At 44.7% G+C, this 16,897-nt stretch overlaps 1 protein-coding gene across 1 annotated transcript in view; it reads left to right on the forward strand.

The window, feature by feature from the left end:
* Abca4 (ATP binding cassette subfamily A member 4) overlaps positions 1 to 16,897 on the forward strand; it is a gene marked incomplete at both ends in the record, with an annotated part of 68,586 nt that overhangs the window by 34,245 nt on the left and 17,444 nt on the right. The window contains 10 exon segments of the mRNA XM_008827567.1: positions 1,914 to 2,003; positions 3,662 to 3,733; positions 3,736 to 3,832; positions 5,719 to 5,853; positions 6,997 to 7,136; positions 7,483 to 7,620; positions 8,844 to 9,037; positions 9,833 to 9,923; positions 13,125 to 13,327; positions 13,668 to 13,716. Of these exon segments, the coding sequence (XP_008825789.1) occupies positions 1,914 to 2,003; positions 3,662 to 3,733; positions 3,736 to 3,832; positions 5,719 to 5,853; positions 6,997 to 7,136; positions 7,483 to 7,620; positions 8,844 to 9,037; positions 9,833 to 9,923; positions 13,125 to 13,327; positions 13,668 to 13,716 (1,209 nt within the window).

Genomic DNA, 16,897 nt, shown 5'->3' on the forward strand with positions numbered 1-16,897 from the left:
GGGAGGGGGGATCAGACCCTTTTGGAGTTCTAAGAGGGCAGAGAAATTCTAGAACTATGAGCTATAGTCTTCCCTAGAGCTGGAAGTTTCTGGAAGCAAAGGAAATGCTTTTCCAACATTTGTGCTTACCTATCTATACTTTGCTCTGAATTACTAGACCTAGGCCAGGATTTAGCCTTTAAGCACTAACATAGATGATTATTTGTCTAGGGGATTAACATAGGACCTTTAAAAGACTTGTATAGATTTTTGTTTGGTTGGTTTTAGATGTTCCCCACCCCACCCTGGTCTCTCTCTCTCTCTCTCTCTCTCTCTCTCTCTCTTTCTCTCTCTCCAACAAACAGTACTTTGACAACCCAGTATCTTTCCATTATGTTGTTTTGTATACCGTGTCTATCTACGAACTTTTACATTTCCATTATAATAAAGTTATCAATCCATCATAAGTGGAAATTTTTAACACAGGAGCGTGCTCCTGGAATGTTAATGTCCATGAACATCAGAGCTTGTGGTCATTGCCCCCTCTATTATCCCAAGAGATTCTCTATTATCTAATTAAAAACAAAACAAAACAATACAAAACTTAATCCAATCATGTTCCTTGAAAAGTGAATCACATACATTTCTGCTGACGGAAGTCAAATGTTTTTCACCTGTCTCATAGGCTATGCTAAATTTGAGCTCTCACTGCTGTCTTAAAAACAGCTGAGTTTCTCCCCCTAAAAATATCAGTTTCTTGCAGAAACCCCACTGGCCACTGGGAACAAAACGTGGAACACTTGAATACATTTCTTGGCGAGGAACTCACTCCAATGACTACTTAGACCTTGGCTCTCATTATTTTATTACTATTTCCACCTTACTGCAGTATGACAACCAGCATGCTGATCACAGGAACTGTGCAAAATAGACTCAAAAGGGCTCAGGAAGCAGACACAACTGCAGCTTCCAACACATCCCTGACCACGATACCTTGGCCTGCCACTCCCTACACCCTAAAATCTAAAGGCCCTCCCTGGGTGGACGGCTACACTTACAGTACTCAAGGATGCCTGCTCACAGGTCTGCACTTGAACCAGAACCCTTAGGGACTTGGAGACGGTGCCTTCCTCTTGCTCCTCCTGTTTCCTCTCTGGCTGGATGGCCTTTCTGCTTCTCTTCCCTTCCAGGATGCTCTTGACATTTTAGACAAAATACCAATTGAAAAAAAAAAAAGAAAAGCTCATGTGTCAGGGGAGCTCCACAGTCCTGTTATACCCATGGGGCTCCACTCTGGTGTTGATTCCAAGATGCTTGAATAGCCCATGTAGGAAGCTTTCTGGCTGGCTGCCTATCATATGACTTTGGATGGACTTTTAGTCAAGGTTCCCCACGACTGACGTATTTTGGATTGGAGTAAAAAGGACCAGTATGTTAGGCTAAAGAAAATTAACCCATTTCAAATTCAGTCCTGAGATTGTTTTTTTCCTAATATCAATATCTGACATGGGGGTGGGCAGGTCTGGCACAGTAAAAGGAAGAGGTGAGAGCTGGACAGTGGATCACCATAGAGTACTTTCTTACATGCATGAGATCCTGAGTTTGCTCCCCTAAAAACAAAACAAAATTGAAAAAAAAAAACAAAACAAAAACAAAACAGTGAAACGAAACTCTCCCATTCCAAGGCTCCAATTACAAAACTCCCTCTGGGCCTGGCAAAGATTGCACAATCAGGTTTGAGTACTTCATGGCCTGGCTTCAGAGGCCTGTGGCCCTGAGTCAGGCTGGTCTCACAAGCAGTGCTGGCTCCGCCTACTAAGGGAACCAACTGGCTTCCCCTTCGGGTGGGAAACTCATCTGTACCCTCCACTCTTCCCTTACTTTCCTGTCTCTGCTGACTTGAGTGTAACATTGGTTTCTGGTTGTTGCTACAGGCTGTTCAACCTGAGAAGAAAGGGCCCTGGAAAAGACTGAACCCATAACAGAGGAAATGGAGGATCCAGAACACCCAGAAGTAACTCATGGTAAAGGCATGGCAGAGGCAAGGCAGAGGCTGTGAGGCCTAGGAAGGGCCAGAGCAAAACTGCATGCTGGGTGAAATGAAGCCCAGGAAACCAACTCCCTCTATTGACAGGTGTTACGTCTGATGCGCAGCTGTACTTGAGGGGAATGAATGGTCCAACCCAGGCATTAATGCATATTTCCTGGAGAAAGCAAATCCCAAGTCTGTAGTGTGTTTGTGCCCTTGTTAGGCAAATCCCAAGTGAGTTGTACAAATGTGCTGACTTCCGAGGATTTAGCCAGAACAATGACTTGGGTCACTGGAACTTAAAGCGGATATGAGCTATAAGGAAAGACAAAAATAAATGTTTCTGTGTGCAAGGGGAAAGAGACTAGCAAAGCTGACTGCACTTCACTCGTGGTTTTCAAATCCAAAAGCCCATTCATTCAAACCATCAAAGGCCTTTCCTGACAGTGGAAGTTACCTAATCATTCCTGGACTGATGGGCTGGTTCACAGAACTTATGTCTCTGGCTTTTGCCACTCTGTTTTCCCTCTTGATCCAGTTCTCCCAAGGTTTTTCACCCTAAGCATATGTGTTTCTTGGGTTTAGATAGGTGCATAGCCTCTGACTTAGCCTGACCAATATTGGCACAAGAGGGTCCAGCCTCCAGGCAGCCCTCAGGTACCACTTCACAAGGCTGATGGTGTCAGAGACCCAGATCTTCACAGAGGTGGTTTGCAGGCAACAGTGCCTCTGAAAGATCCTCTTTCCAGGTTGGTATGACAAGGTTGAAATGGGTCAGGGAGCTAAGGATATTGGTTCCATCTCAGCTCTAGGCCAGGACAGGAAGCACAGGCGGACAATATGATGGGATTTGGGGGTGGGGCAGGGAAGCAAATGTTTAGAATTAAAATAGTCTGGCAATAATTAGGCTAGGCTCTGTAGAGTAAACTGCAGAGAGGATACACTGGGGGTTAGGAAGAAGTGGAGACTATAATGAGAGGGGAGAGGAAGCACAGGGGAGGGAGGATGGGCAAGAATGGCTGTCCTGGACCGCTGGGGAACAAGAAGTCATTTACAGTCAAAACAGGCTCAAAGATTTGAGCCAAGGTTGACTAGGAGATCGGTGGTTCTAGGAATGGGCAGGGGGGAAGTTGAAAGAAAATGGTGATTTGTGAAGACTAGAAATGAACCTGAATTGCTTCTAGAAATCCATGGAGAATCCTACTGATTTGGGGAGACAGAAGCCTGGGACCAAAGATGGAACTGGGCCTTAACTCTATGTGTAGACAGGAAGTCCTTTTAGATAAGTGTGGACTCTGTATTCAAACCCCAACTCTGCCACTCATAAGCCACATGACTATGGTAAGATCTGTGATGTCTCCATCTTAGGGTTCCTCACCTGTGAAAATGAGCCCAAGTAATATCTACTCATAGGGCTACATGAGCAAAATGACGTATTTCTTGGAAAGCACTAGAAACAGTGCCTGACTCACAGTAAGCACCAAATTGAGGTTCAACGCAATTATTACCATCGTTATTTTGGTCCTCTTTACTAAGCCATGTGGGCAGGTGAAATTACAGGCAGAAGGCAGTGAACTAAATGAAGAAAGCACAACGAAGCAGCATCCACATTAAGGAAGTGCATTTATATGATGTGGTTTTTTTCCTTCAAAGACTCCTTCGAACGAGAGCTCCCAGGGCTGGTGCCTGGAGTATGTGTGAAGAATCTGGTAAAGGTTTTTGAATCTGTAGCCGGCCAGCCGTGGACCACTTTAACATCACCTTCTACGAGAACCAGATCACCGCACTCCTCGGTCACAATGGAGCGGGAAAAACCACCACCTTGTGAGTTGTCTGGCAATGAGACTGACTTGCCATATCATCCTATCATAAAATATATTTTATTTAATATTCACAGGAAACACTGGGAGGGAGGTGCAGTCAGTTTATTGTCTCCTTTCTGCTGGAAAAGTGAACATTCCAAGAGTTTAAATGACTCCTTAAGCCACCAAGTTTGATGGGTTGGGTGGGTGGGAGCCAGGTCCTCCCACCACAATTACCTCTTGTTTCTAACACTTTGAGTCCCTTTCTGAGCCCCAGTCTCTCCCACCTCACTGTCATCCAAAATGAAGAAAAAGTCCTGGCCATCTCCTGCCGGGGTCTGTAGAACACATCTGTTTTCAAGGAGCACTTCTTTTCTCACTAGTTATCAGGTTGGCTTCAGTGTTGACATGGGGCCTCGGATGAGGCTTGGTTACAATTCTGAGAAAGCATGGAGAGAACAGTAGGGTAGCTGCCAGGCAACTGAAGGCCAAGTTCAGGGAGGAGACAGGGCCCTGTGTGGACTTAGCTGGGGGCAAAAAGTGCTCCCACACTGCTATGCGATGCCCCCATAGTTCTCTAAGGGGCCTGAGCGCCACCTGCTGAACAGAATAGAGCTGTGAATGGTTCCCATGCAGGCCTCTGGCAGGGTAGAAAGTGGTGGAGGGGCAACAAACCATGTGACAGTAGTCTTCAAATTCTTGGCTTCTTGCAGAGCTCCAGGAAGGAACAGCAGTGTACACCCTGCTTTGGAATGTGCTCTTGGGCCCGACAGTGTGAATGGAATGTGGGGCCGGTGCCATTATACTTGGTTCTGTTTCCCTCTAGTGGTTATCAACAGAGATTTCAGCTTCTAAATACAGGTTCAGGGAGCCTGAGATTTTATCAGAACTGGGGACAGAGCTGGATGTGGCGACCGTAGGTCTATCTCCTGGCTAACTAATATGGTCAGAGGACTGGAGGCTCTGTTCAAGACCCCAGGACCTCAAAGACAAACACATTACTTCATCCAGTACAGAAATTCAACTTCCCCTGGGGGTTGAAACACAGTGCTTCCTAATACCTATAATAACATTTTTGAGTTTCATTTCACACTAGTGTTGTTCTAAATACATTTTAACTCCCTTAATCGCTACAACTACCCAAGCAGGTGGGAATCATTATGTCTCGCTTTATTAAAAAAATAAAATAGGGGCTGGAGAGATGGCTCAGCAATTAAGAGCACTGACAGCTCTTGCAAAGGACCTGGGCTCTATTCCCAGCACCCACATGGTGGCTATGAATTGTCCTTCACTCCAGTTCCAGGGGAATCCGAAGCCCTCTTCTGACCTCCGCGGCATTGCACGTAACGTGACTTACATACATGCAGGCGATACATTCATACACATAAAATAAAAATAATAAATAATAAAATAAAAAGCACAACCCTGCAATGGGCTTTTTATGTTTTGGATCCAAAGACACTATTGATGGTGATCCTATGTCTGACTATGTCAGGCAATCAGCAGAGGCATACTGAATGCCTAGGTGGGCTCAGCCTCTCACGGTCATCATGGTCTACCCAGGCTTGATAAAAGCAGCACCTGGCTTCTCCACATTCATGGAGCAAAACAGCAAGCCCTGCTCCAATTGATTGAGCTGCATTAGCAGCAGGCACTGTGATGGCTCAGTTAGGGGGTGTCTGAGGCTGGGAATCCTTGTGGCCCTTGGTGCTGGCCTCGGAACACTAGGAAGGAAGGAAGAGGCAGAGAAGGGAGGCAGTTGTCCTATGCATTAGGACCTGAATGTAGCTGCTAAGGCTTATGTGGGCCCCCCACATAAGGGTTCGATGCAGACCCTGGTGTGGGGCTGCCCTCCCCTGACGAGTTCTTAAAGACCTTCTCTTCTGCCACCAACCCCATGTTTGGCAGGTCCATCCTCACAGGTCTGTTACCACCAACATCGGGTACTGTGCTCATTGTGGGAAAGGACATTGAAACCAGCTTGAATGCACTCTGCCAGAGCCTGGGCATGTGCCCCCAGCACAACATCCTGTTCACCAGTAAGTGAACCAAGGAGCTGAGGCATCCTTGCACAAGGGTCAGGGCTCTGTGGTGGAGTGCTTGCCTAGTAAGTCTGAGGCCCTGAGTTCCATCCCCAGTACCACAGGGAGAAAAAAAAAAAATGTCTGTACCCTGTACCCTGTCCTCACCCCTGCCTCCAACACATGTGTTCTGTACAGCCCAACTCAGCAATGCTCTCATCTGGTTCCCCTGTTCAAAGCCCTTGTCCTGCTTACATGAGAACTGTCCCTCCAAATGTGAAGTGGTCTCTGCTGCTCAGAGGTGAGATCTCCCCTGAGAACTCCCAGTTTCTGAACAGGCCCTGACTCAGCCCTGAAATACTTCCTGGCAGGAACCAGAAAGAGGAGAAGCATTGTTCCTTTATTTTTATTTTTATTTTTTTAGCTCTGATGCTAAGGACTGAGTTTCCAGGGGGCCTTTCAAGCCTGCTTGCCCTTCTCTCTCTTTCTTTTTCTTTCTTTCTTTCTTTCTTTCTTTCTTTCTTTCTTTCTTTCTTTCTTTCTTTCTTCTTTCTTTCTTTCTTTCCTTTCTTTCTTCTTTCTTTCTCTCTCTTTTGTTTCTGTTTCTTCTTCCCTCCCTCCCTCCCTCTTCTCTCTCTCCTTCCCTCCTCTCTCCCCTTCTTTCTTTCCAATTGAAATGTGTTTTATTTCTTGTTTACAGTCATTGTGGGAGGGGGAAATGAAGGAGAGAAGATAGAAAAAAATAGCTGTCACCCAGAGCCACTCACTGTTAACACCTTCAGATATGTCTTCAGACGTTTCTCCCATGTCCGTGCAGACACACACAAAGACTTTAAAATTATAAAGGAGAATAAAACTACATGCGCAATTTTGTAGCCTGATTTTTAATGTGATTGCTTTTTAAACCCAAGGTATTGTGAATGTTTTTAGGTCATTACATAGTCCCTTAAAAGGGGATTTTTAATGTTTATATACTATTCCATTGTGTGAATGAACTGTTTAAATCATTTCCTCATTAGATATTTAAACAGAATTGACTGGATGTTTCACTTTTGTACCATAAATGATACCATGATGAAAATCTTGATGGCTAAATCTTCATATTCATCTTTATTTTCTAAGTCATTCAAGGAGAATTGCTGTTCTTGTTGTCCTGTCTCCAGAGCCTCACAGTGGCTGAGCATATCCTGTTCTATGCCCAGCTGAAAGGGAAATCCTGGGAGGAGGCCCAGCTGGAGACGGAAGCCATGTTAGAGTATACCGGTCTGCACCACAAGAGGAATGAGGAAGTCCAAGATCTTTCAGGTGCTTGGTATTAGAAGGAGACAGGACCACACATGGCACATCCTTTGCTTCCCAGTGTACCTGGGAGGTTGGGAAAGACTTGGAATGGGACTGCACCTAACACTTCCGTGGAGTCAAATGTAGGAAGTTTTCAGGTGGTCAGGTTCTAGGAGGCAAGGGTGGCCTTTTCTGCATTGATAAGGCCTGAACTCTGCTATGGCTTTAAACAGTGCAAGCACATCTAAGGTGGCGGCATCAAGCTGCTACTGGATTTAAGAGGCCTGACTATGTTACTAGACCTAGGCCTTTCTCTTCTCCATCCCACAGCCTCTATGACACTCTGTCCCCATCTTCCCTGTGCCTCCAGGTGGCATGCAGAGGAAGCTGTCCATTGCCATTGCCTTTGTGGGAGACTCCAAGGTGGTGGTTCTGGATGAGCCCACCTCGGGGGTGGATCCCTACTCCAGACGCTCCATCTGGGACCTGCTTCTGAAGTATCATTCAGGTGAGGGCCGCTGCTCAGTACTCTGTGCTCTCACTGAGGCTTTTTTTGGCACCCCATTCTCTCATACCTGGTGTTCTGTGACTTAGTACACTAACAACCATAACTGCACTCACCTGGGACTTCATCAGTGAATCCAAGTTCAAGTGAAAGCCTCCTGAGTGAGATTTTTACATAAACAGGGAGTCTTGATGGAGTGATCCATTTCTTTAAATGTTCCAGAAAGTTGGGTTGGGAATGTAGCTCAGTTGGTAGAGTCCAATTTCAGCACTGCATAAACCCATGCATGGTGGCATATGCCTGTAATCCCAGAATTCAGGAGGTGGAGGCAGGAGAATCAGAAGATCAAGATCATTCTCAGCTAAATAACAAGTTCAAGACCAGCCTGGGCTACATGAAACCCTTTGTCAAAAAACAAACAAACAAAAAAAACAAAACAAAGTTCTTTTAACCTGTAGTCCTCTAGTCTGGAACAGTGGACGTGACCTCTGCCCTCTGGCTAAAGGGACTCCTGTCACAGACAAGAAGATCTCTAGCTGTCACATGGCCATCTGGTATCAGCTGTGACAGCAGTGTGTTGGGTGTCCAAAAATACAGAGGACTGCCGAGTTGGAGATATCTCAGACTGGGGTAAAGGTACCCTTCTATCCCAGCACCTTCCAGATGACTCGCATCCAGAAGAGGCAGCAGGCCGAGCTCAGCGTTCCTACACACATGGCAGTGTGGTTCAGCCTGCGTGGCCTGGAGATCCCAGTCCTCTATTCACACTCTATTTCTCCACACCTTGCACTGAAGCTTTGCCAGGCCAAAATGCTCATTACTATCTTCTTTTAATAACAGTTCCATTTAGTAAGAAAGAGCTTTTTTGCGTGTTCTTTACAAAGAATACAAGCACAGTGTTTAATGGTGTGGAGACAGTACACGTGGAACTCTATAGATGCGGACTGATGTGATGACAGTGAGATGTGTGTTCCACACTTGGCAATTTATTTGGCTCACACCCCAGGCTCACTGAAGAGATACTGTATGTGACAGTGCTTTACAGTATTCAGGGTGCTAGGAAATGTTAGTTGTTATTATCTTGACACCCCTGCATTTACTGAAGAATTAGCTGTTTTGTTTTAATTGATTAACTATCGGTTCTGGGACCATATAACTTGGAGATTGCTGTATATCTTATCCAGGGCCTGCCTGGTGATGCCCCTAACACCTCTCTCTCCCTACAGGCAGAACCGTCATCATGTCCACTCACCACATTGATGAGGCTGACCTCCTTGGTGACTGCATCACCATCATATCTCAGGGAAGGCTCTACTGCCGTGGCACCCCACTCTTCCTCAAGAACTGCTTTGGCACAGGCTTCTACTTGACCTTGGTTCACAAGATGAAAAGCATTCAGAGCCAAAGAGGTGGCTGTGAGGTACCTATCTGCTCAGGGAAGGAGCCCGCCAAGTGAGAAGGAACATGCAGCATGGGGCTCCCACTCCAGATGTTTCTACCCGCTGGAGCTTTAACTCTCAGAATTGGCTGGTTTCTGGGACTATTTGCAGATTTCAGTAAGTGTGTTCTGAACCGTACTACTAAGATACTTCCCCCTGCCAAATATAGCTAGTTTTAAATAACCTGAAATTATTACATACCAGTGTCCCAAACTAAACCTGTAGTTTGATGTGCTATAAAAGAATCTTACTTCTGCAAGTTAGACTGTCTTAAGAACCATTGTTTAAGCTGCTTCTCCTTTATTCCAACATTCATGTTCCCTAAGAAAACATGAATTCTAGCAGTAAATGAAATAGATTGTCACCAGGGTTATTATACTGTAGCATTATTTACACCTCCTGTGTAAGTGGCTGCAGTGGGATTTTCTGTCTGGGGTAGGTTTTCACAGTCCAGTGATATCCACAGGAATGGGAAGGGGAACAGAACATGGTCATAACCTACAGCTGCCGCATGATTAATGATAAGCTGAGGGGATCCTTTGAGGTTCTGCGTCCCTCTGAGCCTGACTCACATACTCTCTGGGATAAAATCAAGCAGCTACACCCTCAAAATGCTCAGATGAATTAATAGATTAAATAACGAAGAAAGAAAAGTATTTTGGCCGCACTTGGTGGTGAGAGACAAACAGAGCAGTGGTGACAGCTGTTGGCATCACAGAGATTCTATCATCAGAGTGATGTGTATCTTATCAGTCATTCCTGTCCATTTGTTGTAGGGACCCTGTAGCTGTGCTTCAAAGAAACTCGGTTTCTCCACCAGGTGTCCAGTCCGCGTTGATGAGATAACTTCAGAGCAAATCTTAGACGGTAAGAGGTGGGCTGGACATACCTCAATTCTGGTCCCATGACCATCTTCAGTGTTGCTGGGTGTATCTTGTGATGCACTGGTGCAAAGAAAACACTTGTACTTTTGAAGCCCGAGGACATACAGTTGCTCATCTTTTACTTTGAGCCTCTTTCTCCGCTTCCTCCAGTCCTAAAGGGATTTAGAAGCCATGCACCTAATAGCCATCCCCCTTTAATAAGGATTCCAATCTTTGCTCACTCCCCACCTTTATGCATGTTAAGTCTTGGGACTCAGCATCCTCTTGCTTTGTGTCCTGATACAACCACTCCTAGAAGTGTGCCATGGCACCCTCTGGTGAAAAGAGGGTGATGCACATCTCTTAAGGTGAACTTTGGGAGAATGTGAGTTTGCAGGTGGGGATACAGGCATCTGTGTGTAATGTGACACATCCCTGACTCTCCCCTCAGCTTCCCAAGCTCCTATGGATCCTCCTCTGAATTTTAGAGTGTATTGACTCTGAGAGATATCACTGGAGAGATGCAGTAAATAAGCTCACTGTACAAGCACTTGTTTGCCTATTGGAGCCAAGCTCAGGGCCCTGAAAATGTACGAACAACTCTTTTCATTCACAACTAATATCCACAGAATTAGAAGCAGAACACCATACAACTTGTAATCCTATGCAGAAGCAAAATTAAACTTAGATACTGACCCACATTTATGAAGAGCTAAGCAGGTAAGTATCTGCTTATCAAAGACAAAAGATTTCTGCTTAGCCAAGTGTGATGGCTCTTTAATCCCAGCACAAAGGAGGCAGAAGCAGGTGATCTCTGTGAGATGGAGGTCAGCCTGATCTATAGGGAGCTCCAGGCCAGCTGGGGCTATAGGGAGACCCTCTCTCAAAAAAACCAAAAACAAATAAAAAAGGTTTCCTGTTTAACAGATTTTATTCTAAACCTAAAGAGTCTACTAAGTGAAATCTTATGGAACAAGAAAGCTAGACAATATTTATATGCTGTGCTTAAAACGTGAGGGGAAATACCTGAAGCCCACCACCAGTGTCCACTGTCCATTCTCTGTGCACTGGCTGAGCCTATGCTGAACACAAAGCACCTCTTTAAGATGATGTCTGCATCTTGTGCCTTGCTTATCTTGCTGGGGTGTCGCCTATGTTCCTGAAAATTCTTTCTAGAAATCTTAGTCAAGAAACTGATATTTTCCTTTAAAAAAATCAATACTAATGTGTTTAATTACTATAGTCCACCAAAATCAAGTTGGAAATGTCTGTGTTTGGCTGACATGATTTTTTCTTAAACTATGACTTTATTTCTATGAAAAGATTTTCTTTGTATTGAATAGGAAGGTGCAGTAAGTAGTTATGCCCCAAATAGGGGAGGGGAGATCACTTAATTCCTAGTTAGATCCTTGGCTGGCTTTTCACGCACACAGGCCCACATACCACACACACTCACAGACCTCCTAGTCAGGCAGGGATACTTCTGAAAGACTGACACATATTTAAGACACAATTCCTGGGAATCCAGTGGTTTAGCCTTCCAGCCTTCCACTTCCTTCCTAAGAGAACAATGAGCGTGACCCTCCTGCACTACTAGGGCACAGCCGCTTCCTCAAGTAGCGAACTCCCCAGTCCCTGCATGAAGTCATCCCAGAGCTAAAGACAATTGAGCCTGGTTTGCAGGTGTGATGCACAGCAAGCCTTCCATTCCAGGTCAGCACAGGATCGTGACCAAAAGCTCTAAAATTCCTCCATTTAGGTCGTTTTTAAAATAAAGACTCCCCTGGGTGATGCTGCTCTTTAGGAGAACTGTTGTGAAAGTCACACTAGATGGGCTTGAGGTGGTGCATGCCTATATTCCTAGCACTCAGGAGGCTGAGGTAGGAAGATTGTGAGTTTAAGGTCAGCCTGGGCTACATAGCAAGATCCATCTCAAAGGGAGGAGGCGGGGAGGGGGAGGGGGAGGATTCATGTTCTGAGTTTCTAGACTCCTTTTTCTTCTGACAGATTCTCAGAGTAACATGCTAGGAAGCCTGTTCAAGCACGTGCCTTAGTTATTTAAGTTAGGTTTTCAGTTTTAAAGTAACACATGATGTATATAAGATTCAATTCCCACTGCTCTCTTACTTTAGGCTAGCAAGTAAAAACTGCATGCCACCCACCCCACTCCCTGTGCCACCCTGCACTCTCTCCATGGCTTCCCAACCTCCAGCCATTGCTGGTTATTAAGCCTTGTTCTGTTTGAGGGGGCAGGTGCAGCCCAGAGGGAAATGGTATGGCTCTTAAACAGTCACACTCTTCAAAAGTGTGATTTAGGAAGGAGACTTCTCACTCAACGTTGTGCCCTGTTCTAGGCATGGATTCTGGGGAAGTCCTCTACAGCTTGCTTGGGTCAGACCAGGAGGAAGAAAACAACTTTGACTTAACTCCTTAGTTTCCAGTGAATTAGAATAAACAATAATGACTTCTTCCCTGAGCTCACTTTTGTGTCCAGCACTATAATGCTATATGTGCCTTAACTCCCCCAATCTTCACAAATAATAGTGAAGTGGGTACTGTTATTTTCCCCTTTCACAGATGAGAAACCACGGAAAGACCTGCTCAGTTTAGCATTCCTTGAGGCAATAGCACATTTGACCAAACAGAGGAAGAAATCGGACCTCTCTCAGTTGCATAGCTAGCTGGTAGAGTGCTTCTGCTTTTTTATAGTGTCAACTCAACTAAAAATAGACCTGATAAGTGTCAAATCTCTAAAAGAATTTGCGTGAGAGCCAGGTGTGGTAGTTCATGCCTGTAATCCCAGCACTTGGCAGAGCCAGCCTGTGCTACACTATGAGTTCCAAGCCGATTTGGGCTCCAGGATAAGACCCTGTCTCAACAAACCCAAAAGGAAAAAGAAGCAATGTAATTGTGTACATCTGTAATCCACCACTTGGGGGTGGAGGCATCAAGATCAGACTCAGCTAATGCATGAGACCAGTCTGTGCTACATGAAACTCACACACACACACACACACACACACACACACACACATTCAAAGAAAGGAAAAAAAAGAATGGGAAAAGAAAAGAGAGAATTGATGATGAATGATAAATGGCCCCTTGGAGATGGAAAGGAATAGGGGACCCGCGCAATCTCACAGTCTTCCAGGTTCTAGAACAGACTGGATAGAGGTGGTGGTGTTCATCTTTTTTCTTATCCTAGGGGATGTGAATGAGCTGATGGATGTAGTTTGCCATGTTCCAGAGGCGAAGCTGGTGGAATGCATTGGTCAAGAACTTATCTTCCTTCTTCCAAACAAGAATTTTAAGCAGAGAGCGTATGCCAGCCTTTTTTGAGAGCTGGAGGAGATGCTGGCCGACCTGGGGCTCAGCAGCTTTGGAATTTCTGACACTCCCCTGGAAGAGGTAAAGCAGGATTCCAGTTGCCTTCTTTCTGGTGCCAGAAGAGGCAGCTCTTTACAGAAGTCTAACACTAGAGCAGAATCTTATAAAAGAAAAAAGCCATAATTCTCCACCCAGCATAGCAACTATCTTCATTTTTGGCTGACTTTCTTCTGCCTCTGTCCACATGCATACATATTTTCCGTAGTTGTGGTCACTGTGTGCTTACATTTTTACATTTGTAGACTATGTCATTAGATAAAGAATTATAATGTTTTTCTCATCTGATGAAGTGGTGCCCAACAAAATGGAACTAGGTTTAGATTTTTCTGAACCAAATCATCTCTCTTTCATGTCTCAACAGATTTTTCTGAAGGTCACAGAGGATTCTTGTTCGGGATCTCTGTTTGCTGGTATGATACTAGAACATGTGGCTTATCCACCTCTTCCCCAGACTCCATCTCAAAACTCTATGGAAATAGTAACAAAGCAGCCAAATACTCCTTTACAGTGTCTGACTCCCAAATAATGCATTTTATGTTGTTGGTGCCTGTGAATGAGAGGAATGAGAAACTGAATTTGGCTGGGTAAGACCATTCTGGATGAATTCGGATTTATATCAAAGTCAGACTGGTAGGATTCTCCCACACTTCTTCTACACCCCCTTATTTCTGCCATGTCACTGTCATCTCCTCTCATCTTCCCCAGGCCTCTGGTTCATTCCTGTTTGGATGAGTGACAGCTAGTAGAGAGCCCTTAGAGATAATGTTGACAGTTAATACAACCCAGATACCAGCTAGAGCCTCCTGACCCCATTGAGATCAAGATAAAATCACCCTAAACCCTCAGTTAGTAGCCTATGGACTTTGAAATGGTAAGGACCAAATTCCTGTGGATTCTTGGTTTCTCTCTTCTACACGTGTCAGCCTGGGCTCTTCACTTGGTTCCTCACGTATTCACAAATCCTCGTGAGTGTTGTAGACATGTAGAGGGAGAACAGGTAGAATGGACGTGCAGGAGAGGTAACTTGTCCACCACAGCACCAATCACTTCTGATAGAACAAGAGGCACACACCTACTCTATTGAAATCTTCTCACTGGACCCTCCCTCCTGGTTATAGGCAAAGATGTGTGGCAATTCTCCTTTACTGCCTTGGGTCATTAGTTCGCTCCTCCTACCCAGTGTGGCATAGTATTTTCCTGTGCAGTGTTTCCTCCTTATGGGAGTACTGCTTTTCCCAGCTCCTACGATGATATAGTTTTTATCGAGCTTCTAAGTGACCAAGCACTTATCAGCCATGCATAGAATTACCAATGGCCACACATATGGGTACATATGTGCTCCAGCCTATGCAGATGGTTCATGTGGTATCCTAAAGAGACAGTCATCCTGGCAGAAGGGGAAGGAGGTCATCCTCTGGAGAAAGTAGGAGTAACCCACTATGTTTTCTCTTAAGTTTTTAGGTTTTCTTTTAAGTTTTATGTACACAGAAATTGAGTTCCCTCAACTCACCCAAAGTGAAAGATTTACATTAACCAAGACCAGAATGAAAATATATTAAACTACACCAGCAACTGTTCCAGATGCAAAAGTTAGGGACTTTCACCTGCACAGCATACTCACTTTTAATAATTAAGTCTTGTGTCAGAAGAGTAAATGAAACCTTAAAGACTGGCCAGCATGGGCATAGACTAGGGTGTTTCAGAGACCTGGGGTAGAGGTTAAGGGTTTAACCTTGGAGTGAGGTGGACCAAACATCAAACCTTAATTCTATAATTTTCTAGCTCAGTGGCTTTGGGCAAGGTACTTAGTCTCTTCATACCTCGGTTTCCCCATTTGTAAAATGGTAATAATACTGTCATCTGCCGTCAGAGTCATTGAGAGAATTAAGTAAGATACATACCAAGCCTTTACACAGCATGCGACCTGTGATCAAGACTCAGCAAGACCTTCATCATGGCATTTACACAAATCCCCTTACCTTAAACTTGTGCAGCTCGGTATACTTGACAAAGCACCAAATGTCACTGTGTTATTTGATCAGAACTATAATTTCACAAGGCAGGTGGGACAGAGATCGGTCTCATCTGGGGAAAGCTGAGGTCAAAGAGTTTGGAAGACATACATAAGGCCACACAGACTTCTGGATCCTACTCTCAAAGCTAGGACCCTCCCTTCCATACTTTTACCACCTCCCACTTTACAGATAGCTAAGTACATTTTTTCAGGGTTAGCTCAGTTTTAGAGGATGCTATTTTTCTCATCTTGCCTCCAAAGTCTGAAGTAACTTGTAAGTGTCCATTAAAGTCAACACAGGGCAGAAAGCCAAGAGGGTCATTGCCACTTCTGAAGGGGTGGCTCAGAGCCATAGACCATTAGAAAACAGAAGGAACCATCCAGTGAGGCTGAACAGGCCTGGAGCTCTCAACTTCACCTGGGACAGTGGGCTGTGGGCTAGATGGGGATGAAAGAAGCTTGAGGTGAGTCAGCTAGTGAAGGGTGAGGCAGGATGGATCCTGTCACATCACACAAGTCTAGACCTGGCCAGGAAAAGGATACCAGAGGACTAGGATTCTAGTGTCATGTAGTCAACAAACTTACTGAACTTCTCCACTCCAGTCACTGCAGGGCCTGGGGCTCCCTATCACTGGGGCCTTCTCATCCCATACCTGATACTTTGTAGTGACTGTTAATGTTAGTTGGAAGGGTGCCTGAGCCAACCCCATTCCCTTTACCATTGCCTTTGTACTGGGAGACTTTATCAGGGTTAAGAAAACAGCTGGGGATCAAGCAGCCATCCCCTAGGCTCTTCTGTGTCCATGACAGATGTTCTATGGAGAGCATCTACAGCAACAGCGAACTCTAGCTTCAGAGTAACTGATGACTTGTGTGGTGTAGAAAGCACATTCAAAGGTGTTATCCCATTTAATTTTCAAAGCAACCCTGTGGCATGTTCTCATTTTAGAGATGATAAAACTCAAATTCAAACAGGCTGGGTCACTTTTCCAGATTTATAGATCTTACAAGAATTGGAATTTCACTTTGGGTCTCCTATCTTCCAGTTCATTGATGTTTTCACCACTTCTTAGTGGCCTCTAAGAATTCAGAAGGAACCAAATTGACTCTTAATTTTAATTCTTTTTTAACTATACTTGTAATAAGTGAATACACTTTGTTGTTTAGAAATTCAAGTGTCCAAAGGCTGACGTTTCCCTTCCTAGCCCCACCCCTATCCAACCCAATCTGTCTAGGCTACTTCTGTTGACAGTTGGGGGACACTCTTACTGAGCTTTGCAGCTACAAGTACATGTACTTAAGATATCATTTGTCAGGGCTGGAGAGATGACTCAGTGGTCAAGAGTACTGGCTGCTCTTGAAGAGGACCTGGGTCCCAGCACCCATATGGCAGCTAACAACTGCCGGTAACTCCAGTCAGGGGAACTTTCACCCTCTTCTGAACTCCATGAGCACTGCATAACATGGGTGCACTTACATACATACAGGCAATATACTCATATATATATAATAAAAATAATAAAAATAATAAATATTTTTAAAAGATATCATTTATTTTTGTGACATAGAAACTTTCT

This window comes from Nannospalax galili, unplaced genomic scaffold (assembly GCF_000622305.1).
Source record: "Nannospalax galili isolate Female #2095 unplaced genomic scaffold, S.galili_v1.0 scaffold2591, whole genome shotgun sequence".
Taxonomy (NCBI): Eukaryota; Metazoa; Chordata; class Mammalia; order Rodentia; family Spalacidae; genus Nannospalax; species Nannospalax galili.